This window comes from Polypterus senegalus, chromosome 5 (genome assembly GCF_016835505.1).
Source record: "Polypterus senegalus isolate Bchr_013 chromosome 5, ASM1683550v1, whole genome shotgun sequence".
Lineage (NCBI taxonomy): Eukaryota > Metazoa > Chordata > Cladistia > Polypteriformes > Polypteridae > Polypterus > Polypterus senegalus.
In genome coordinates this window covers 21,150,253-21,174,820 of record NC_053158.1, presented here as the reverse complement: position 1 = coordinate 21,174,820, position 24,568 = coordinate 21,150,253, and the positions used below count along the sequence as shown (strand labels likewise).

General features: G+C 39.5%; 1 protein-coding gene across 6 annotated transcripts in view; it reads right to left on the bottom strand.

Moving 5' to 3' along the window:
* The window catches only part of atpsckmt (fATP synthase c subunit lysine N-methyltransferase), a 35,287-nt gene extending 11,049 nt beyond the window's left edge, over nt 1-24,238 (bottom strand). For 2 of the 6 annotated variants that reach the window (XM_039754365.1, XM_039754370.1), the window contains exons 1-3: nt 24,072-24,165; nt 16,337-16,612; nt 10,460-10,597 (exon numbers count right to left, since the gene is read on the bottom strand). In XM_039754365.1, the coding sequence (XP_039610299.1) occupies nt 10,460-10,597; nt 16,337-16,603 (405 nt within the window). In that variant the 5' untranslated portion in view covers nt 16,604-16,612; nt 24,072-24,165. Of the gene's footprint in view, nt 1-10,459; nt 10,598-16,336; nt 16,613-17,137; nt 17,262-24,071 lie in introns of all 6 variants that reach the window. The other 4 variants (XM_039754367.1, XM_039754366.1, XM_039754368.1 and 1 more) reach the window with 4 other exon arrangements.
* Between the last annotated feature and the right edge of the window lie 330 nt (nt 24,239-24,568).

Genomic DNA, 24,568 nt, shown 5'->3' with positions numbered 1-24,568 from the left:
GGGGCCCTGTAACTAAAAGCTCGACCTCCCACTGTTATTTTATTAATTCTTGGAATCATAAGCAGACCGGCATCATGAGATCTTAATGTGCGCTCTGGTTTGTAAGCCATGGTAAGTTCAGACAAGCAAGCTGGACCTCGGCCATTTAATGCTTTATATGTTAAAAGTAGGATTTTGAAATCTGCCTTATGCTTCACCGGGAGCCAGTGTAAGGATTTAAAAACTGGAGTGATGTGTTTGTATTTTCTTGTTCTTGTAATAATTCTTGCAGTGGCATTTTGGATTAACTGGAGGCTGTATAAAGAACAGTTTGAATGTCCAGTGAACACAGCATTGCAGTAGTCAATCCTACTAGAAATAAAGGCGTGAATTTATTTCTCAGAATCCTGCTTATTTGGAAAGCACCTTAATTTCCCAACATTTTTACAATGGAAGAAACATGATTTGGACAACTTTGTAATGTGCTCTTTAAATGACATGCTAGACTCAAAGATAATTCCTAGGCTGCGGGCTGATTCAGTAAAATTAATGAGGAGTTAAATGATGACAAAATATTGTTGTGATCAGCATAATTCCCTCCAACAATTAACATCTCTGCTTTATCTGTGTTTAAAGACAAGTAGTTCTCATTCATCCACTCCTTTAATTCACTAACACAACGAATTAAAGACAACATTGGAGAAAGTTAATTTGATTTAATTTGGAGTCTCCTTCATTACAGGATATCAGAATGTCATTTACAACCCGCTTTGCTAGTACCGTTTCTGTACTATGATCAGTGCGGAAACCAGACTGGAATTTCTCAAATAAATTATAATGCGTGTGTGTGACTGAAGCTGATTGGCGACTACTTTTTCTAGTATTTTAGAGAGAAAATTCACGGTCTTTTGATGCCATTCATTGCCTTTAGTTGGTAATATACTACTGGCAACAGTAGTCTGTGGCAGGTAAACAAGTAATCTTACTGCACTTACAGTCATCAATAAACTCTAACTGGATCTCTGCTCTGACCCAGACTTCTGCCATTCCAGGACATCCTTACTCATCTAGATAGATGCATGACATTATAGCTTTTAAGCATGTATCATCTACAAGAGGATACCAAACGATGGGTCACTATATATTACTAGATTTTGCAGTTCTTATATATAATTATCTTCTTCTATCAGCTGCCCCAGTTAGGGGTCACCACAATGGATCATCTTGTTCCATCTCTTCCTGTCCTCTCCATCTTGCTCTGTCATACTAATCACCTGCATGTCTTCTCTTACCACATCCATAAACCTTCTCTTAGGCCTTCCTCTTTTCCTCTTTCCTGGTAGCCCTATCCTTACTACCCTTCTCTCATTATACCCAGCATGTCTCCTCTGCACACGTCCAAACCAACGCAATCTCGCCTCTCTCCGACTTTGTCCCCAAACCGTCCAACCTGAGCTGACCCTCTAATGACCTCATTTCTAATCCTGTCCTTCCTTGTCATTGCCAATGCAAATCTTAGACTTGGAGGTGGCAGAGTTAAAGATGCTATCTCCTGTTTTTTGGTCATAGAAGTTTACACACATACCCTGGAAAAGTAGTATACATGAACCAGAAATATTCTAAAAAATGATCTAACTTCTGCATTTATGCATGTCAAGGCTACTACTGTCAAATTAGGAAGGTGATACATTATCAAAAGAAAAAACAAATTGATATTACCTTCCCTGGGCACTGGAGAGCCCTCGAGAGTGCTTGATAAAACAGTCTCAGAGTACAAAGTGAACTTGACTGTTCGGAATGTCAATGTAGTCTGTAACTGCTACACAGTCTTTTCTGACATTTTGAAGAACCCTACAGAGGCTGAAAACTCTTACATTTAATGGATTTGATAATACACTTCATCACCTTTTCACTGAAATTGCCAAGAGTACACTAAAAGAGCTCTACTATATTTACTTTGACAGAGTAACGGGTATGTTGGGCAAAAAAAAGTTTATTTTTGTCTTCTTAAAACTGACTAAAGCATCCTCTATATATAATATTGATAGCTAATAAGTATATATTTTTACAGTATTTAATACTTAGCCAGTGACTAGTGTTGTTTTTTGTCTATGCCACTATTTGTTGCTTTTATTTGTATCCTATTGTCAAAGCATGTGGGTTACATACACACAGGCAAGCAAAAAACAGTGGAAGTTCAAAAACACTCACACACAGACTTACATGAACCTTAAGGACATTTCTAACCACTAGTAAGTCTGAATGGACACTGCAATATCCAACATTTTAAATGTCACTGCAGAGATACCAGCCAAGTTAACACGGAGGTGAAAATGTGTCCCATCTGATGTTCCTTCTTCTCTTCCACCTGATTTGGCCACTACAGGCCTTCACAGATAAAACCTTTCCCTCCTTCTGAACACAAATAGGTTAGGTAGGTTTGGGAATGCTAAGTGAGACAACAAAACAGTATATCTTTGGGATGCAAAATAGAGCAATCAAGGAAAATCCATGTAAAAATGAGGAGATCATACAAACACTGCCATGAAAGTAATTGAACAAAGAATTGAATCAAGATTCCTAGAGCATTAAAGCAGCTGTGGTATCCACTGTACCACCCTTACATAATTCAAAATATGAAAATTAAAAGGAAACCAACTTTGGCTGATTTCTGCAGCATCTATGTATTATCCCCAAAGCAACTTCTTGCTCAACACCATCCACTAATGATTTCTTGGTGCAGATATCTACAGATTATTAGTATACCATCTCCCTTATCTACGGCATTCACAAAACTTTACCCACATCAGGTATGGACTTTCTGTTGTCCACAAAAGAAGAGGAATTAGTCTCTTATTGGTGTGGCAGACATTAAAACTATAAACGGCCATTTTAAACTTTTTCCCAAGGGCTTCTTTGTTTTAAGGCCCATCTTCTGAAAGCTACATTTGTTTACAATTTCATTCAAATGTTTGTTTGTATTTTAAAGCAATACACAACTTTAAAATGTTTACTTTACAGTGGATTCAGAATACCTGATGTCACTACCCCTGAGCCCTCACTCTGGCTATTTGAGGCAAGACAAGAGGAAGGTCAGGTAGCGGATTATTGAGTTTGTGTGCAAGTATCGCTAGTTCTTTGGATTTTCTTGTTTTGTGTTTTTTTAGCCTTAAATTGTGTATTTGGACCTGTTTATTGTGGGCTGCCTCTTTGGTCAAATCCTTTTTTGCTCTGCTAAGCATTTTGTTCTATCTTTTTAAATAAATCACTCAATTTATAAACATTCCTTGTGAGACTTGTCTCTGCAAGCCAGAGTTGCACAGATTCTCTCAACTTGAAAGCCAGCTACCCAATTTTGATGCCATTTTTTCTGTAGTCGAGGCCTCTTCTGGACAGGTCAGTGAAGGCCCTGGCCTGGTTTATAGGTCTCTTTGAAGTCTCATAGCTCCGCTCATAGTGTTTGTGACTCCATTTCACAATAGCAGCTGTGGAGGAGGGATGAAGGTGTTATAGGTTGGGTGGATTTTACTGTAGGTTTTATAAAGACTGCTTGTATCTTCTAATGCCTACATGCCAAAGCTGTACATAGACATTTTCTGTTCAGTAACTATAAAATAATAATAATAAATTAATACTAACAAACAAAATTGTAATTATTATGGAAGTGTGTCATCAATTATTACGAGGGAAAATCAAAAAGAAAAGTCATAGCAACTGCAATAAAACAGAAGCTGACGCAATACTACACTTTGTGTTGGCTTATGGGTAGACTGAACACACACAGCGCAGCACAGAAGTAAAAACAGCATGACTCAGCAAAAAAGTTTTTGAATGAGTAGAAAGTTTTAAAGAAAGAAAAACAAGTGTAACTGACGAAGCTCGAACTGGTCGACTATCAGTATTGCACACACAAGCCCACATCGACATGACAAATGCCAGAAAAGAGAGATGGATTCCGTTGTCCACTGTTGTTGCACATTTGGACATCAACTGTTGATCTGCACATGCCACAGTGCATGATGACTTGGGGTTTGTGCAAGATGGGTAATGAAACAGCTTACTGATCTGCACAAACCAACATCCATCAGATCGATCGATCGATAGATAGATACTTTATTAATCCCAAGGGGAAATTCACAAATCAGTGAATTTCAGCAGGTTTCACTCACATTGCTCAAAGCAATCTTACTACTGTGTGTTGTTCAACAACGGTGCTTCAACTAAACTAACAGCAGAGCACTGCGATGGCCATGTTCGAACTACCCATAAACCATCGTGAACATGTTGTATTGCATCAGCTTCTATCTGTTGGGGTTACCGGATAAATTTTCAAATTTACTTTTGCTCTACCCTCGTACAAACCAATCTCAAAGCTGTTTGTAAACAACATACATTTTCAACAAGTGACTTTGTCATTTTATGACATTTGCTCTTGTGAGATGTCTGCATCAGTACTAGTAGAGAACACATTAATCATACTGTACTTACTGAAAACTAACATTTAATAAACAATTCAGATTTCAGACATGACAAAGCACTGATGCATTAACTTCCAAATCTTTTCCTTCTTTTTACCATTGTGAAATCAAACTTCTCTTTTGAAGAATAACCCATTATTTCAGAATTCCAGTAAAAATAGTCTTTGTTGTGCTGTTTAAGTGCCTCACATAAGTCAGCAGACATTTGTTATTGCTTATGCCAGTGAACACACACATAATTACACAGTGAAGTGGTCTCAACTCCATTAATGTACTTGAAACTGGTGACTGCATCCCAGTCACTCTCGTTATCATTGAAACATGTGCCAAAAGTGCTTTCACTGCATTTGTCCCATTTTAGTTGTTGTATTAATGAATACTACTTTGGTTTAAAAAATCCAACAAGTGTCTCTAATTTAATGGCTTGCTAATTTGTTTTCAGCAATGAAGCATACTCATTTTTTTAAAGCAATCTCACTGTGTGATTCTGCAGTTCTACAGTTAACTCTGTTAACTTATTAGATATCACATGATTAAAGTGGTCTTCCTTGTGCTTCAAAGCAGTATAATAAACTAAGCAACACAAATATCTCTCAATTATGAAAGTTTTAAAAAACTAACAGATCTTATTTTGAAATGAACATAGCGTAAAGTTTATTTGGTCTTCACGTAAAGATAGGCACTTCATTTGAAACTTTCCTCAATTTTAAAATCCTACAACCTTCTCTGGATCTGCCAAATTCCTTCTTCTGTCCACAACTCTGTTGGTTTTCCACAGAGTACTTGAGTTACTTTTCACATCCTAATGACATGTTGGTTATATTAATTAACTATTTCAAATTGTCACTGTATGAAGAAATGTGGTTATCTACTTAAATGCCCTAAGACAGACTGGCATGCCATTTAAGTCTGATTCCCGCCTCACTCTCATAGCTAAAGTCTTCAGTTAACTGCAAGGTGTTTCAAGTCAAAACAGTTGCAACTCACAACTCTATAAGTAAGCATAAATGATGTATTTTTATTTATGAAATCACACCGTAATGTGCTAAAATTGACATAATGTAAATAAGCATTTTCCACCTTTTTTATTTTCTCAAAAGAGAAGTGGGATTTTCCCACTTAAGTTAAATAATGCAAGATTTTAAAATTATAAGTGTGATTTCTGCAATTCAATGCTGGAATTAAAAATCAAACATGTTATTTTACACACAGTATAAATATACATATACATACACATACTGAAGAAGAAAAAAAAAAGGAGTGTGAAAGTATAGTTATAGTTTGTGTACTTTCACAGAAAGTTGTCAAATTGTTTTAGACCCTCTTACTAGCAATATAGCTTAATGCACAACAACTTGCTGAACACACAAAAGATTATTAAGTATACTATTACACAGAAAGGTCCAGATGGAACAATACCGGACTGGGTCAACTTTAAACAGGCCTTAATTCAAAACTTAGCAAGTCAATGGACACTTCTAGTCAGCTTTTGTTCGCATGGCAGAGGGCCACTGGCATGCTGTAGACAGACATGTCAAATCCCAGAATTGTCAAGCAGAACGGATTAAACCACTTCACTGTCTCCTGTCTACGGGCAAACGAGCAGGACAGATGACCTTCCAATAAGTGATTATTAGATTTTCTATTCATGTTGCAGCTCCTCTTACACCTTGGGGGCATTTTTCTGCAATCTCCACTTGATGTACCCAATATAAAGACTTATTATTCAAAAAATAAAGGCAGGACAGTGAATTTTCCAATAGAACCTGACAGAATCCGTGTTTGTTTCCTTTACTTAGAAACTGCTGATGAACTAGGGAAAAAAGTGCTCACAGTATCGTTTTTGATACACTGTCTCATAAACAAGTAACGCCAAGGCAGGTTTTTTTTTTTTTTTTACCTCTGAGGTGTTACCAGACATGTCAAGTGTACCTGTCTAAAGTTTCATGTTGATAACACTAAGAAATAAATAATTAAAGCACTTGGTACCATGGGCCCCCTGCCCTATCCAAAACCTCTCCAAACAGAGATTCAGGTTCAGAACAATTTTATTGCACATAAAACAGTGAATCCCATAGAAACTCTGAACCCCATCCTCTAATACACTTTTACACCCAAGTACCCACACACCCCACCAAAATTGTTTGCTCGTCCTTCAAACAGTGTATTTTGCGTCCTTAGTGCTTGTTGTGCCATTGTCAATAGAAGAGGTAATAATTTCAAGTAACAACGATCCACACCGATCAAAACAAAACTAATTATGAATTAAACGGAGTAACAGTTCAGCAAGTTTACTTACTCAGGAAACATTTCTTCTGAACTCCTGTCTGTTTCTGACTCAAAATCAGCCAGGTGTTTATCAGCATCCAAAACTTTGCTCAAAGTGAGTTTTGGTCAAATTGAAGCCATTTTTTATTACTGAGTGGCAAATATACAAGCTATAAAGACCTTAACCTTGACACGAATGAATGAATAATAGCAAGTCTGGTTTACAATAGAAATAAAATCTTGTAGTACTTCTTTATATTCCCTGCTCTGTGCCCCAGTTAATACAAATTATCATCAATACACTAATAATCCAAATGCCCTTCATTCTCTCAGAATATGGAATCAATGTAGGAAGCACTTTAAGACAGAGAAGCTTTTATTTGTTGCACCTCTACATGACAACAACCTTTTTCCACCGTCTCAAACTTCTACACTATTTAATGTCTGGAAAATGTCTGAGATTAAAACACTTAGAGACTTGTACATAGATAACGTCTTCACATTCTATGAAGAATTATGCTTCTTATCAACAATTAACAATTCCTCTGCTACTTTCAAGCTAGAAACTTTGCTAATCAAAATCTACCCAATTTTCCTCACCTCTCACCTTGTTGTATTCCAGAAGAAATATTGATCAGTCTTGATGACTCAGATAGCATCTCTATAGTTATATATCAAAGTCCCTTCCTTCCAAAGACCCCAAAGTACATTGGGGAAAGGATCTGTCACTTAATATTTCAGAAAAGGAGCGGAAGGCAGCCATGCACATAACACACTCTAGCTTCATATGGGCAAAACATTTAATCATTCAATTTAAAATCTTTTATCGAGGGTTTTTATCTCTTTTAAAATTGTCTAAAATGTATCCAGGACAAGATTTAGCCAATGAACATTACAATCGAGCCCCAGCCTCACTAGGTGACATGTTCTGGGCATGCACTAAACTGACACATTTGGGACAAAAATCTTTGCATGCCGATCAGACAGCCTCGGTGTTACAATCCCTCCTAATCCATTGATAGCCGTTTTGTAGAATCCCAGATGAGCTTAAAGTGGAGAAAGGCCATCAAACTGTAATTGCCTTTACTACACTACTAGCACCCAGACTTATCTTGCTCAACTGGAAGAATCCCACCCCAACACTTTTAAGTCGGTGGGTAATGGATGTTCTATACTACTTGAAATTGGAAAAACATCAAATTCCCACTTAGAGGAAATGTTCAGAACCTTTTTAAAACATGGCAGGATCTGATCAATAAGATCAGAATAAGCTTCCAGTTCAGGGAAAAGGATACTCTTCCTTTCTTGTCCCTTGTAGTTCTGGATGCCGGCTCTCCCTCTCTTTCTCTTGGTTGGGGGTTGAATTTTGCTTTGTTAAGTTTGACTTTATTATATGGAATGTTATGTGCTTTTAATTAAAATCCCTAACAAAAAAACAAACAAAAAAACCTGAAGCCATTTTTTCCTGAACATAACCGAAAACGATGCTCAATGATGCTCTTCGATGCTCTAGTACTCTTTGTCTGCTGATGCGCCATGCGTCTGTTAGAGACTTATACCTAATTATGCACAGACTCTGTGTCTCATTATCTCCATATATGGACATCTAGGTATTGTTGGAGATGTTATAGTCGCTGCCATCCAATGGTATGAGGTATTTGCCAAAGGTGGCCTCATGCCTCCTCTTATTTGGAGAATATCTTATAATTGATGCATCGTACCATAATGTGCTTAGACTTGTTTTGATCAGATTAAATCTACTGTAAGTACTTTGGTATGTTACTTGTAGATATTTGCTGTTGTTTTGTGAAGAAATAGGTGAGAGCACATGAAAAAGCAGAAGAGTGGTATAACGCTGTTTCTCATTTTCAGCCTATAGCTCCTGTTTGCTAAGTCAGTGGGAGGGTTCATTTCTTTGGTTGAAATTTGTTGGTCAGGACATTTTGATCGATGCATAACACTTGGGTACTCCTAATCTCTATATATAATACGCTACTGTGGCTGTCTGTTGGTCTGTCCAGGATTTTAAACCACCTGTAGCTTACAAACCGTTTCAACTATTGACCTGAAATTTGGAACACATATACTACGTGATGTATACTAGCTGCTTTCGGGGAGATGATTTACCTCCAAGGTTATTCCACTTTTTATTTTATTTTATTGTAGAATCAACTTTCAGCAGCAGCCAGCAGGGCAACCGTGCGGCACATGCATACGGGTGCCGTTCCCATCCCTTCGCTGTCACTTCCCCTACCTCTTCATGTCTTAAATCATTCTTGAGGCAGGTTGAAGACTTAAGTGCCGGCTTAAGTGAAAAATTAAAGTAAACATACTAATTGCAACAAAAACGTACTAATTGCAACACAAACACTGCCTTAATCAGTTTTAACGTGAAGAGATGCTGACAAAAGAAGAGAACCGGCGGGCCGCCTCTAGGGTGGAGAAGAGAAGAGCTGCTCAGGAAGTAGCAAGCGCATCAACCACTGATCAAATGAATGCTAAATGTACAGAGAAATAAGATGTAAACTAGGAATGCTCACGTCAAGTGTATTCGTGCAGTGCGCCATTACTGGTACAGGATAATTTTTGTGATTCTTTCAAACAGCTTTTGCAACAATTTATGAAACACCACACATATGATTTCATACTAGATTAAAAGTTAATCTTAAATATTTTAACAATTTGATTACTAAGAATGTGAAGTTTACAACCATCACGTGCAAACGAGGTATTGTTTGTGTAGGTGTGTGGCACAGTTTGCCAGTACAGTGTAGTGAAAGATTTTTACATGATCATTTAGTCCGGTATCGGGCCACTCAGGGTGTAACTACACTGCTGGAAGACAAAATGCCTGCGCATTAGTGACAGGAAAGAGAGAGACAGGTTCTGCTTTGATGGGAGTTTAGAGCAATGCAACCTATTAGAGATCTTCTACTCACACATCCTAGACAAGAAGACCCTACAGCAAGGCTATGCCTGTCAACACAAAACTACTCTTTTCACGATTGTTATTAGGACCTTAACCAAATAGAGCACCTTAGAGATGCCCTTAATTTCAACATGTGGAGACAGGACCCCCTGTCTGTCACAGGCCAGTAACTTAATCAGGCCCTTCTGCAGGAACGGGAGAACATCAAAAAGTGCAGATTCAGGGGCTCATTGCGTCTACCAGTGATGTCAGGTACTGGCTGCAAGATCAATGTTGTTAATGTTCACAGTTATTGTTTTCCAGATATTGACTGTTTTTTTTCCTTATTATTCTCATGTTTTATTGCTATTCCAGCAGTGAATGTAGAAAATTCACAGCACTGAATTTCTTTTCTTCATCAGTCATATAGTTTAATATGCAGTAAACATACAGTGCTGTCCATAAAGTTTGGGACAAAGACACATTTACCAAAAACACTTTTATGTTTTTCTATCACATTTCCAAATGCAGTACAACACTACCACCTTGTGATCATAAAAAAATTATGTCAACCTTAAAAAATTTGAAAGAAGCATTGTTAGTTTATTTCGGAAAAAAAAAAAAACTTTAAAAGTGGCTAAACAAGTATAAAACGATACAATCTAGAGAGATTAACTTGTCATTTGGTCATACATAGCATTAACTACTTATTATATTTAAAAAAATACATTTTTACTGATTTAATTACAAGCAAAGCATTATTTGTGCCAATCAAACCAGTAAGCCAATGTATAAAGTAATTAAAATGGACATAAGGTCAGCTTACCTTCCACAAATCTGACCTATAAAACTCTGTGTTGTGATGTACGCCTTCTCTCCATGCTTTGTATCTGGAGTACCAAACCAACCAAGGGTTCAGCTCATATCCAACAGCTTTAAATCCTTGTTTTGCTGCTGCAATAACCTTTTCATGAACCAAAAACATAAAGAAACAGTGTAAAATTACATCAGGCGGTGCAGCGATTCCTACAGGACTATCAAATAGGTTATAAAAATAAGACAACCATGAAATGTAAGGCATCAATTGCATTCTATGTTTATACTGCTGAGTTTGTACCAGTCTGTGGAATTTAATTCACCACATTTAAGCAAACCATAAACTGAGCAAGTAGAAAGTTAAAAAATGCAACAACAGACTATAGTACTTTAAACCAATTTGCAATCTAAAAAATGTCCTGGATCTTAGACTACCTGACCAACAGACAGCACTTTGTGAGGCTAAGGGACTGTGTGTCAGAGATGTTGGTGTGTCATACTGGAGCACCTCAGGGAACCATCCTGTCTCCCTTCCTGTTCACCATCTACACAACAGATTTCCAGCACAATACCAACGTTTGCCATCTACAGACATTTTCAGATGACTCGTCCATTATAGACTGCATTAATAAAGGTGATGAGTCAGAGTACAGGAAAGTTGTGGAGGACTTTGTCTTGTGGGACAACTAAATGCAACTCCTCAAAACAAAAGAGCTGGTGGTAGACTTCTGGCAAGTCAAGGAGCCTCTAAGACCAGTCACCATTCAGGGGGAGGACATGGAAGTAGTGCAGAACTACAAGAACCTGGGAGTTCACATAAACAACAAACTGGACTGGTCTGACAACACAATGAAGTACAAGAATGGCCAGAGCAGACTGGACTTGCTAAGGAGATTCAGGTCTTTTGATGTGTGTAGTGAGCTATTGGAAATGTTCTACCAGTCCAGAGTAGCCATGGTGGTGCTTTACGCTGCAGTCTCCTAGGGAAGCAACTTGAACTCAAAAGATGCACAGTGCCTGAACAAACTTATCAGGAAAGCCTGTCACATCACTGAGCGAACCCTGGACACACTGGAAACTGTGTGGAAAAGAGGATAGTGGCAAAATTGGAAAAAAAATAAAAATCCCCTACATCTCCTCCAAGAGGCGCTCTCAGGCTCATTACACCACAGTGTGCTAAGAAGCACATCTGGGGGTCTTCTCTATCCACTGAAATCAGGCAATTCAACGCTACCTCACAATGTACTTGCCAAGTTCATTTTTAAATATCTGCACAATATACATTTATTTTTTATTTATTTACCTTTCAACTGATTAATTGATGAATTTGCTGTGTTCATCTGTCCTTTGAGTCTGTATACTTGTTTTATATGTTTCTACTTCTGTATGTACATGAATTTCCCTATGGGATTAATTTAGTTTATCTTTTCTAATTTAGTATTTAATGTGTTAATATAGTGTTCTGACATATAAGTCAGAGTCCAACAGCAAGTTAAAGCATTAATTAAAGAAAATGTTCTATTGGTATTGGGTATACAGCACTCTTCATTCCTGAAAGAAAAACTTCATTAGATGATATAATATAAATATAATTAACCTTGATTTCAGTGGGGAATGAATGAGCTCCTCAGTCCCCAAATTAACGCCTACCTTTCCTAGAATAACAACAATTTCCTTTAAAACAGTAATTATTAAAAGACATCTCGGAATGGGTCACTTCTCATCATCAAAGATTCAATAATGTAGCTCTTTACCAACTTCCAGCGGGCTCATTCACAGCTACAGCCCCTACATTTGCAAACAAAGCCAACATATTGCAGTGAAGCACCGTACCAGCTCAGGGTGATCTGGGGCCTCATGTATAAACGGTGCGTACGCACAGAAATGTTGCGTAACAACGTTTCCATGTTCAAATCACAAATGTATAAAACCTACACTTGGTGTAAAGCCACGCACTTTTCCACGGTACCTCATACCATGTCGTTCACAAGTTCTCTGCTCGGTTTTGCAGACTGGCGGCACCCAACGTCAAAGCAGTGCTACAGTTCTTGTGTGGTTATCCTTTATTTTCCTAACGCGGCTTTATAAATACACTGAAATTACTTGCATATTGTTTATTAGTTTAAGGCATCTGATTGTAATTAACCTGTAACAATATAATGGTCAAGGGAATAGCCATAGTATTCCAAATACCATAACTGCTTTAGCGTTGTTACTCTCACTGCACCTTTTTTTTTCTTCTTTCAGCTGCTTCCGTTAAGGGTTGCCACAGCGGATCATCTTTTTCCATATTACTCTCACTGCACCAATCAGAGTATTTATATCACTGTATCCGAGTGTGAATCACAGCCGCAGGTAATCACAAAGAGAAATATTGGTATACAGCATCAAGCTCACCCTGCCTCAGCCACGGCAAAACGTTTCAAAGCTGTTCCTGCACGGACCTCGCGGTTCAGAAACAGTTTTATCCCAAGAACTTTAAACAGTCAATCAGTCCATCAAGTGCTCCTTGTAGAACTGTTTGGACTTATAAGTACAATCACCTCACTGTAAACTTGCACTACAGTTATAATATTGCACAACCTGCGCCACTTTATAAAGCGCGTATTTACATATGATGACAATATTATTTTTAAGATGAAATGCAGCAAAATATGTTGATTATATTAGATAGATAAAACTTTAACTTCATTTAAATAATCTGTATTGTTAATAATTAAACATGTGAGGACACGGTTCTGCAGCACTAGCTAGTTCACGGATTGATCCTACCTTGTGCTGTATTCTTTCTGGGGCTGACGCGACACTAGAAGGACAGATGGATAGAATAATTAAACTTGTACTACAAAGATATTTCAATGTTCCTTAAAAGTTTTCAAGAATCGTCATTGTAAGATTACAGATGGCTTAACGTCTATTACAGAGCTGATTGTGTGGCGATTGGGTATGTGGAGAAAGAAAAGTAAGGACAGGAATTGGAGATTAATACGTTTGAAAGAGACAGTAGTGCTACTATAATTTCATTGAAGGTCGCGTACAATCACGCACCGTATTCCCCTGTTTAATAACAAGCTTTAACTCCTATCACCATGAAAATGATACCACGTATACATCTCAGTATTTTAATTATTCAGAGAGCTGTAATATCACGAATGTAATGAATTCTGTGTCCTGTCAGAGAAAGAGAAAGCGGAAGCACGTAGTGATTCACACACAAAGAGCACATGAAAGATTAAATACAAAACAAAGCATTTAACATGCTACTTTAGTTACTATGTGATTTGAGAAACTGGTTAATTAAATGATTTTAAGATGAAGTTTATGATGTTCTGCTTTAATGACAAAATAAACTACGTAATTAAAGTGGAAATTTCGAGATTGAAGTTGATATTTCATGCTTTTTTCCTATTTTGTGCCTTTTTTTTTCTCTGTACCCTGATAAGCTTTCATATGACACTCAGATGGTGGGCTACAACTTGCCATTTCACGGCAACTTTGATATGTGACAACTTCTTTTTTTATTTTGGGCACTGTGCAACTATGTCAGGCGATCAGCTTCCTTTTGTTGTTTATACCACTGTTTAAACTAACAAATAGTGCATTTTTCCTTGCCTCCACTTGGTATTATCTGAAATTCTTCCATTTCCCCTCTTGCTTTTTCCATTGTCTTTTCACAGGAGGCTGAGCTTAAGGGCGATTTATATTGATTTGCATATTCATATTCTGGGAGGAGTTGGGGGCGGGACAGAAGGCGCGTGCACGAGCGTTACTTTTCACGTTGACTGGGATTTATGGAGCGGAAGAATGTGGAAGTTGGAGTACACACATATTCCTGCCTCTAGATTTTTCTGTGCATAAGCACATTTCGGCTTTTGTGCTTACGTCATGTTATAGTGCGAATTCTACGCACGGCGTTATGCATGAGTCCCCAGATGATCACAGCTCATCTCTTACAGATTTTTGCCTCGCTATCCTGAAAAGGATTGCTTGCTCAGGGACTGTGGATGACTAAAACTAGCTACGGGGTGACAGCCTGAGTTTTATGAGCTCTCCTCCATGGTGGGCACTGGAAACAGGTGGCTAATTTACATAATGCTTTACCAAAATATTATGTGCCCCGGCCTTCTGTTGTATTCTTTCTGTTGGTATTACTGGAAGCATAATTGCAATACAATACTGAGCACATCCATTAATTTAACAGTATCTGCCCCGCAAAGACATGAACAAAAAATGACAGTACTGTATTATTATTACCTTTACCTAACAAGTATAGAATTACAAGACAGTACCAGGTGAGAATGGAAGCATCGCTGATATGGGCAGCTTGGAAATTGCAACTGCAAGTAAAGGGAGATGGGCAGGGAAAAGATTAAGACAAGTGCTGAGATATTCAAACTCTATTTTATGACCGCCCATGTTCTCCTCTTTTTTTTTCCATTTTCAATTAAAGAAGCCAGAAATTGCTGTGGTGATCGATGCAGTGGTGCACATCTCTGGAGAGACCACATCTCTTTCCAGTTTTATTGCCACTACATTGCTTACCCATGCCATTTAGAACTAACTTTAAAATACTGCTTATGGTTTACAAAGCTTTAAATAATCTGCTCCATCCTATAATTCAGAATGCCTTTCGCCTTACACTCCAAATCGTAACCTTAGATCTTCAAATGAGCGTCTGCTTATAATTCCAAGAGCTAAACATAAAGGAAGTGGTGAGGTGGCCTTCTGCTGTTATGCACCTAAAATTTGGAATAGTTTACTGACAGAAATTTGCCAGGCTAATACGGTGGAGCACTTGAAAAAACTGCTTAAAACTCATTATTTTAGCATGGCTTTCTTATAGCTTCATTTTATTTTAACTCTGATATTCTGTATATGCATTTAATGATCATTTTTTTCGTGGCTCTGACCTCCGTAATAACCCCTACTTTCTCTGTTGTTCTTTTTCCGGTTTTCTGTGGTGTCGATCTGAGCCCCCACCACCTGATAAGAGCACCATGATGTCCCTATATTGATGGATTGAAGGCCAGAGGTCCACATGACCATCACCGTCTAACTCTTCCACGTGAAGCCTGAAAACCATGAGGACTGATTGATGTCATTTATGTTAGGTAGAATGCCCAGTGGGGGCTATGTGGTCTCATGGCCCTGGAACCCCTGCAGATTTTTTTTTGGGAGTTTTTTTTTGTTTTTTCTGTCCTCCCTTACTTTATTCTTTGCTAATTAGTGTTGCCTAATTTTTATATTTTTTCGTTCTTCATCTTGTAAAGCACTTTGAGCTATATCATTTGCTATATAAATAAATGTTGTTGTTCTTCTTGTGTGTAGAAAATGACTTAATGCTGAATATGATTGGCTGGTAGATTTTGTATGAGTTAGGCTAATGGATCCCAGGCAAATGAAGGTCATTCATGAACACTCCGAGAGAATATGCACACCTTTAGCTGCCATGCTTGGAACAACACTCTCAAATTTCATTGGCAGGCATGGATAGCAGTTTTGAAAGCCATTTTTGCCAAGACTGTCAAGGACATTTGCTATGGGCGTTCCTTAGCTGCCAAGAATTGGAAGTAAGTGCTATTCTCAGCAGTATTCTTTGGTGTCATATTCTATCCCCATATTAAATCTTGGATTAAACACATAAGGAAATACAAAATTTGGTTGTGAACACCCCTGCCTGATGTGTGACTGAAGCCTGGATTAGTGACAAGTTCTCTTAGGAACATGGGTCACAGATGCATAAATGTAAGGAAAACTTCATATCCATACAGTATGTAGGTTTATCCTCTCCCAAACCTTTTAAGAGCTAGTTTTTAACTGAACAACATTCTTATGTGCAAAAATCCTACCATTATTAATAGCAAAAGGAATCATTCTGGCTACTCACAATTCTCCCATCGCCACTTCCAATGTCAACCAGCGATCCTGTTCTCAGTCGAAGCATTTTCAGTACATTTTCTATCTGAGCTGAAGTTGCTGGTACAAAGGGGAGGCAGATTTTTCTGAGAGCTGGGGTTACAAATGGGGTTGCCACAGCATATAATAAAACCAATGTTCCTCCCAGTACTCCTGTCCCCAGTAGTCCCCAGTACTTTCTTGACCCACTGCTTGGCTTAGACTGATGCAGTTCATCTTCTCCAGACTTCACAAACATATCAATACTCTGTGTAAAAAATAAAACGGCAAATACAACCAAGATCAAAAATAAATCAACAAAGACAGCTTCAGTAATATACATCTATTTGAAGAAAAGTTACGGTTTTGACAGATGTTCCACAAACAGCAGTTGTAAAGGCTGGATAAGCATGGGCTGGCATCCTGGGCAGGATAGTTCGAAATTCACTACACAGTCAGGGGGCAAAAAACGGTAATTCGTTAAGAAGGAAGGCAGAGAATACTCTGCTACAACCAGGATGATGGATTCCTGGAATGGCTCAGTAAAGGATCCTTACCTGGCCAGGAAACCAGCATTCTGGAATGACAGGGGGAGATAACTCATAAGAACTATTCACTTCCCAAAGACACTAGATGGAAGCATCCCTGGAGTACAGTACTATATGGACACCTACAGGGCATGCTGGGAATTGTAGTCATGTTCTGGCCCTGTTGGGTTCCTGGAGTGCCACTGCCAGAAGGCGCTACAGGGAGTTGCGATCCCTACTTTTGTGAGTCTTATATTTGAACTAACCAGAGGTTCTTCCGATGGACAATGTCCAGGTACAGGAAAAACATCTGGGACTTGTATACGAGGAGCAGCACCTCTGCCTCACTCAGACTGAGTCAGAATCTGGAGAGAAGCTGGACAACACTCCCTGTGGAGAAATGGAAGACAGAAACAGAGAGAGACAGGAGAGAAAGAGTTACACTGCTGTGCTGTTTCAACAGAGAGAACCTGCTTCAGGTGTTCTGTTGAAATACATATTCATTTTTTTAACCTGGGACTTTATCTGCATGGTTGTGTTTGGGGTGCTGCAACATCCCCTAGTGGTCAAAACAGTTACAAATGAAAGAAATACTTATTTGGAGAAACTCCTCAACATACACTACATTAAAAGATCTGACTTTCACCATTGTTTTTAATAAAACAATTTTAATACTAAAAAATCAAATTACAACTTCAAAAAAATCTAATTTCCACCGGACCATATAGCTCTTCTCACACTTTCCTTAGGCAGTTTTCTCCAAATGACCATGAAGTGCTAGATTCCATCTCAGCACCAACAGGTGCAAGGCTTGAACCAACCGCAAATGGAATTTTTGTTGTGTTCAACTAATTCTCAGTTTAAATTTAATCGATTTAATTTTTATATAGTGCTCTTCATATAGTGCAGGACATGTGCACTGTGGCAAGTTCACAGGTGCTGTAGATATGAACACAAACTTTCCAAATTACTAATATATAATCAGGTCGGGGAGTATGCACTGATACAGCTCGTTGCCGCATCCAGCATGCGACGAAACAGCTTGGGATCCTGGTTGGCAACTCCCCAGGCAGACAAGCGGTCCAGTCCCACCCTCCGGAAATGACCATCTATCTGCCGTAGCCAGGTGTCCACTTGACCTGATCCAGCCACTCGGGTCCTCAACAATAAGGATTTTGTAAGCCGGATCACCCTCAGAGAATCGCTCCATATGGCCATAGTGCCGTAACTGACGCTCCCTTATACTACAGGTAATGCGCCTCATTCGGGACTCCATGAGCAACCGTTCATTCGACATAAAGTCAAACCAGCAGTGCCCAAGGATTTTTAGAAGAGAGACAGTACCAAAGGAGTCCAATCTTCATCTCAGGTCACTGGATAGTGTCCATGTCTCACAACCATATAGCAAGACAGGAAGCACCAGGACTCTAAAGACTTGGACTTTTGTCCTTTTGCAAAGATATCAGGAGAGCAACACACCCCTTTTCAATGACCTCATGGACCCCCTCAATTCTCTCCCAATCCCAATGACTCCATAGGAAGAGTCACCACAGACATGAATGTCATTGCCAAGGTAAGTAAACCTCTCAACAAGGTCGACACTCTTTCCACAGACAGACACAATGCTGATGGCTGTGCTTATTAAAGGCCTGGATCTTGGTTTTTATCAGGACACTTGCACGCCCAGACACTCAGACTCCACGCTCAGTCTCTCGAGAGCCCCGATCAGAGCTTCCATTGACTCTGCGAAGATCACACCATCAGTAAAGTCAAGATCTGCGAATCTTTCTTCACCAACGGATGGCCCACAGCCAATGGACCCCATGACCCTGCCCAACACCCAGTCCATACAAGCATTGAACAGAGTAGGAGTAAAAACACACCTCTGATGAACCCCAGAATCAACTGGGAAAAACACAAAAGTTTTGTCTCCACTCTGCACGGCACTCACATTACCAGTGTACAGGCCGGCCATGATATCCAGCAACTTTAGGGGAATCGCGCAAAGTCTCAGGATGTGCCACAGGGCAGCTTGATCAACTGAGTTGAACACCTTATGAAAATCGACAAAGGCTGCAAAGAAACTCTACCAACATTAGCCAAGTCAGAAGTTTTTCTTCTTTTTAGGTTTCTTTCCTTTTAGTCATTCCAGTAGCCACTGGGAGACGGAGGTTGTTGCTTGTTATCAAAATATATAAAGGTCCTTGTTTGTGTGTTTGTTCTTTACACAACCCCACACCTTTGTTCCAATCTCAGCAAACTTCTGCACATTTATACTACTCTGTCAGGAATCCACACTAGACTACTCTGGCACCCAAAACTTGACCCTGGGGGGTCCCTTTTCCTACAGTGAATTTTAAGGACGGGGCCTTCCCAGATTTTCAGCTCTGAATGTAGTCACGTAGTGTGTTGAACCAAAACAGGTGACTCAGAGGAATCCCATCCCACCTTATCCTAATGGAACACTAATTGTAGTAAGCCTTCTGTACTGCTGTTGCTTACAATGGCGTTGCGACTTGGCTGACCATCTGCCTCACAGGAGCATCACCGAGGTCATCTGGTGGGCCCCTTCACTCAGTTGGTGTTTAGTTAGAGTTAAGGTCCACGACACAGAGAAGGTTTTAACAGTATATGTAACACGCACCTACCGCCCTCCTTTCCTGAAGACAGAGATCCAGCCAGTTCTACATATCTCCCTTAGCTTGAATTTTACTAAAATAATCTAAAAAATGTATTATGGAATAATAAAATAAAACCACAAAATAAATCCATTTATTCCAGTGAGAGCCTGTTCTGACCACCTCAGAGGTGAACTCCAATTGGAGTCACACAAAACAGTAAATGAATTTGTCTCAGGGTAGGTGCACCATTAACACAAATTTGATAGACAGTTACTCGGGAAATGCCAGGTGTTGTTGCTAATAATATATTTATTAAGCTTCTGTAAAAAGCAGAATTTCCCTCTGGGGACAAATAAAGTACCATCTATCTAATAAAGATATATTTTCTAGGGCACGCATACACACACAATTATACTTTTCAAACTATTAGTCTGCAATATCGACTCGCATATGTGCCAAGTTGTGTTGTTAGAAAGACCTGCAAGTCGGCGTGGATGTTAGTCAAAACGTGAGCATTAATTAATAAGATCATGTTTTGTGCCATTTCATTAGAATGTTAAGAGGGGGGTACAAACTTAATAATCTGAACCCCACATAATAGAAAGCAGGGGTCATCTAGACGTGTCTCTGCAGTTCAAAGTGGCCTCCCCTCCCTTCAGCGCCGCCTTCAAAAGGAACTGAATTGGTTCAGGAATGTGACACTCAGCGAGCCGTCCCTCCGTTCCCACCCACTTTTAAGCAAAATCCACCCATGGCTGTCTATACTCAGTGAAGGGCTGCACAAACCTTATTGACAGGAGGCCCCTCCACTAGTGATGTGCAAAATGATTCTTTTCAGTGATTCGATTCATTTCATTCAGTTCACCAAAATGATCTGAATCACTGATTTGTTCACTTCAAAAACAACAAGTTATACTCTACGTAACAACTTGAACCACCAAACAATACAAATAATATAACCAGCAAGCAACAAAATACTGTAAGCAATTCACACATAATAATAATTATCCTCTTTATTGAATTTTGGCAATATATAAAAATTCAACAATAAATAGAAAAACTAAATCGTACCAATAGAACCTTAGAATTAGTGCACACATCACAATAAAACTGTGAGAATATTGAAATATGACTAAATAAAATTATTTTTAGCTTTGGATTAATCTCCCGCAATTTCCTTCTTTTATATTCTGTCCCTTCTGTGTATCATCAGTGAACTGAACTGCGATTCAATGCACTGCGAGTCTCGTCTGCAGTTCAGATTATCTTAGGTTATTTATTTAAAATAAGCACATTTAAAACAACAGAGGTTGCGCCAAAGTGCTGTACAAAAAGCATTAAAATAAACAACACAAGCAATCATGCAAAAGGAGATCAATAAAACAACCAATTGTAACATCCACCACAATCCCTTCATACACAATGAAAGACAGAAGAAAACAAGCCGACTTTTAAAAACCTCACTAGAGGATGAAGACCTGATGTGAAGAGGCAAGTCATTCCAAAGCCGAGGAGCAGCAACTGAAAAAGCTCCGCCTCCCCTCGACTTCAGACGAGATCTTGGCACTACAAGGAGCAGTCGTCCAGATGAGCTCAGTGCTCTTGGTGGCACATAGGGATGAAGGAGGTCAGATATATTATGGAGTGAGACCATGCACGGCTTTAAAAACAAACAACAAGATTTTAAAATCAACGCGACACCTCGCCGGTAGCCAGTGGAGAGAAGCTAAAATGGAGGAGATGTGATCCTTTTTCTCAACCCAATCAAAAATCAAGCTGCAGCGTTCTGAACCAGCTGAAGGTGCGACACAGCAGATTCTGGCAGACCCACGTATAAGGAATTACAACAATCTAGTTGAGATGTAATAAAGTTATGAATGACTGTTTCCAAGTCCAAGAAAGGATTTTAGTTTAGAAATTTGCCAAAGTGGGTAAAAACTGGACTTTACTTCAATGGAGATTTGTTTTTCAAAACTTAGTGTTCACTCAAAGATGATACCAAGGTTTCTGATATCATTATGAATAATTGCTGGCAAAGGATTGATCACTGATTGTTTCTGTGAATTAGTCCAGCATACTGTACTGCGAGTCAACTGTCTGCAGTTCATTCCTCGGTTCAGTAGATGAACTGATTCTTTCAGTGAACTGTACTGCAAGCCTATTGTACACAGTGAACAAACTCAAAATGGTTCTCCAGATCAGTAGGGGGCATACTGGTTCTTTCAATTAGTCAGTGTACATACCGAGACGATTATATACTGCTCAAAAGAATTAAAGGAACACTTTTTAATCAGAGTATAGCATAAAGTCAATGAAACTTATGGGATATTAATCTGGTCAGTTAAGTAGCAGAGGGGGTTGTTAATCAGTTTCAGCTGCTGTGGTGTTAATGAAATTAACAACAGATGCACTAGAGGGGCAACAATGAGATGACCCCCAAAACAGGAATGGTTTAACAGGTGGAGGCCACTGACATTTTTCCCTCCTCATCTTTTCTGACTGTTTCTTCACTAGTTTTGCATTTGGCTACAGTCAGTGTCACTACCAGGCCCGTCGCGACAAGGCAGGCAAACCAAGCAATTGCTTGGGGCCCCGAGCTGGCCTGGGGCCCCAAGACAACGACTGGTTAAGAATAAAATGCAGCGACAAACTGTGTGAGCGCCCCATTGATAGTGAATGCAGTAAAGTGCAATGACACTGTTATCAGGATCCTCAAGGGGGCCCCCCTCGCTGACAGCAACCAGCCAACCACGCGATCTCTGCTGCCGGCAAAATACAAAACTTCCTCGGCAGTCATGAAGCGGAATTATGCTTCAGGAAGCCAAAAAAGAAAGAAGAGAAAGGAAGAGGAGGATAAGAAAAAACAAGACAGTGGTAAGTGATAAATTACACACATAAAATAGCTCTACTTGTCTTGTACAAATGGTGCAATTTTGCAGCAGGTAGGCTAGCAGAAATATGGCTATGCTTACAGATGAGAGCAGGTTCACCCTGAGCACGTGACAGAAGTGAAAGGGTCTGGAGAAGCCATGGAGAACATTATGCTGCCTGTAACATCATTCAGCATGAGCAGTTTGGTGGTGGGTTAATGATTGTCTGGGGAGGCATATCCATGGAGGGTCACACAGACCGCTACAGGCTTGACAAAGGCACCTTGGCTGCCATTAGGTATCAGGATGAAATCCTTGGACCCATTGTCAGACCCTATGCTGGTACAGTGGCTCCTGGTGCACGACAATTCCTGGCCTCATGTGGTGAGAGTATGCAGGCAGTTCCTGGAGGATGTAGGAATTGATACCATTGACTGGCCACCACACTTTCCTGACCTAAATCCAATAGAACACCTCTGGGACATTATGTTTTGGTCCATCCAATGCCACCAGGTTGCACCTCAGACTGTCCAGGAGCTCAGTGATGCCCTGGTCCAGATCTGGGAGGAGATCCCCCACAACACCATCTGTCATCTCATTAGAAGCATGCACCAATGTTGTCAGGCATGTATACAAGAACACAGGGGCCATACAAAGTGCTGCGTACAATTTTGAGTTGCTGCAATTAAATTTTGGCAAAATGGACTAGCCTGCCACATCATTTTTTCACTCTGATTTTTGGGGCGTCTTTGAATTCAGGGCTCTGTAGGTTGATCATTTTCATTTCCATCAAACGATGTGGCATCCTTTCGTTCCTAACACATTACCCAGTCTATATCAGTATAGATATCCAGGAGGATTTCTTTTTCCCATTGAGATCTGATGTGTTTTCAAAGTGTTCCTTTAATTTTTTTGAGCAGTTTAGTTACTCAGTCAGAGTGATCTGATTAATGGAAAGTGTTTGGTGTCATCTACCAAGTCAGTCACTGGATTGTTTTCGTCATGCCCGTTTTGCTTAAACAGTTTACTGATGGGCTCTCTCCCGAAGGCAGCAGTTATTTAAGTGACGTTAAGATGACAGCTCCGGACTGTCACGGAATGCGATATAAAACGTAGCACGCACTGCGCATGCCTCAAAGATTCGTTCTTTAAAGTCAGTGGACCGGTTGGTTCGTTTGTTCACAACAGTCCACAGTAGACCCCACCGTCGCGCACACTGCCAGTTTCGAACAAGACCGAGGTTAGTGTGTGGAAGGGAAAACAAATCACACGTGGAGTAAGTCGTGAAAAATCCACACAGACATCGGGTGAAAGTGAACCCCATGACTGATAAGAGAGGCGGCTTCTTTAGGAAGAAGCTCTGTGTCTGTAGCCTGTGCAGCGCAGGAGTTCGCCACTATTCACAGGTTGCTCCCGATACGTGTATTCTCCTTTGAGAACCAGTTATGTCCCCGCCAGACTAAGTAAAAACAGGACTGGCGCCGCCTGCGGTTTCTATTTTCCGAGTCAAAGTTTTCACCCCTTCTAAACATCCTAACGACACGCGATCTTATCAATTAATGCTCACGTTTCGACTTTAACGTGCACGCCGATTTGCAGGTCTTTTACACGACACGACTTGACGCATTCACATTCTGATCTGCATTCTTCGCGGCTAAAGTTCGCAGTTATTACTACAATTATTAATTAACAAAACAAAAAAAGCTCACCACAAATGTTAGTTATTCAAATAGCTTACAAACAAAGCTATTACTAACTCATATATTTCTCAACTGACATGGAAAGAAAAACAAATGGTCATCTCCTTACTTCCGGAAATTTCACGTGTCCGACCCCCTCCGTGCAACACCAAATTCTTTCACCCCGGATCGAAATCTCCGCACCTAAATGTATCCTAGACGCGAAAAAAAAAAAACCTCAACTGTCAAACGAATGTCGAAAGTCAACGGAACTTTACTTCAGCGAATAACGGTGCATTAAAAAAATATTTCAAGCCAATGACAGCCTATAAACAATTTCCTTTTGTTTAGAAAATGCCATTTTCCTGATCATTAGGAACTGTTTGAATTTAGCCCTTTCATGCACATTAAGTTAGTGAAGTAAACTCTAAAATACAGTAAATCACATAGGCGCAGGATTCGTCTACCGGTCAAAGCAAGGAAGAGACGAAAAGCTTATGTGCATAGCAAGTCGTTTTAGCATGTAA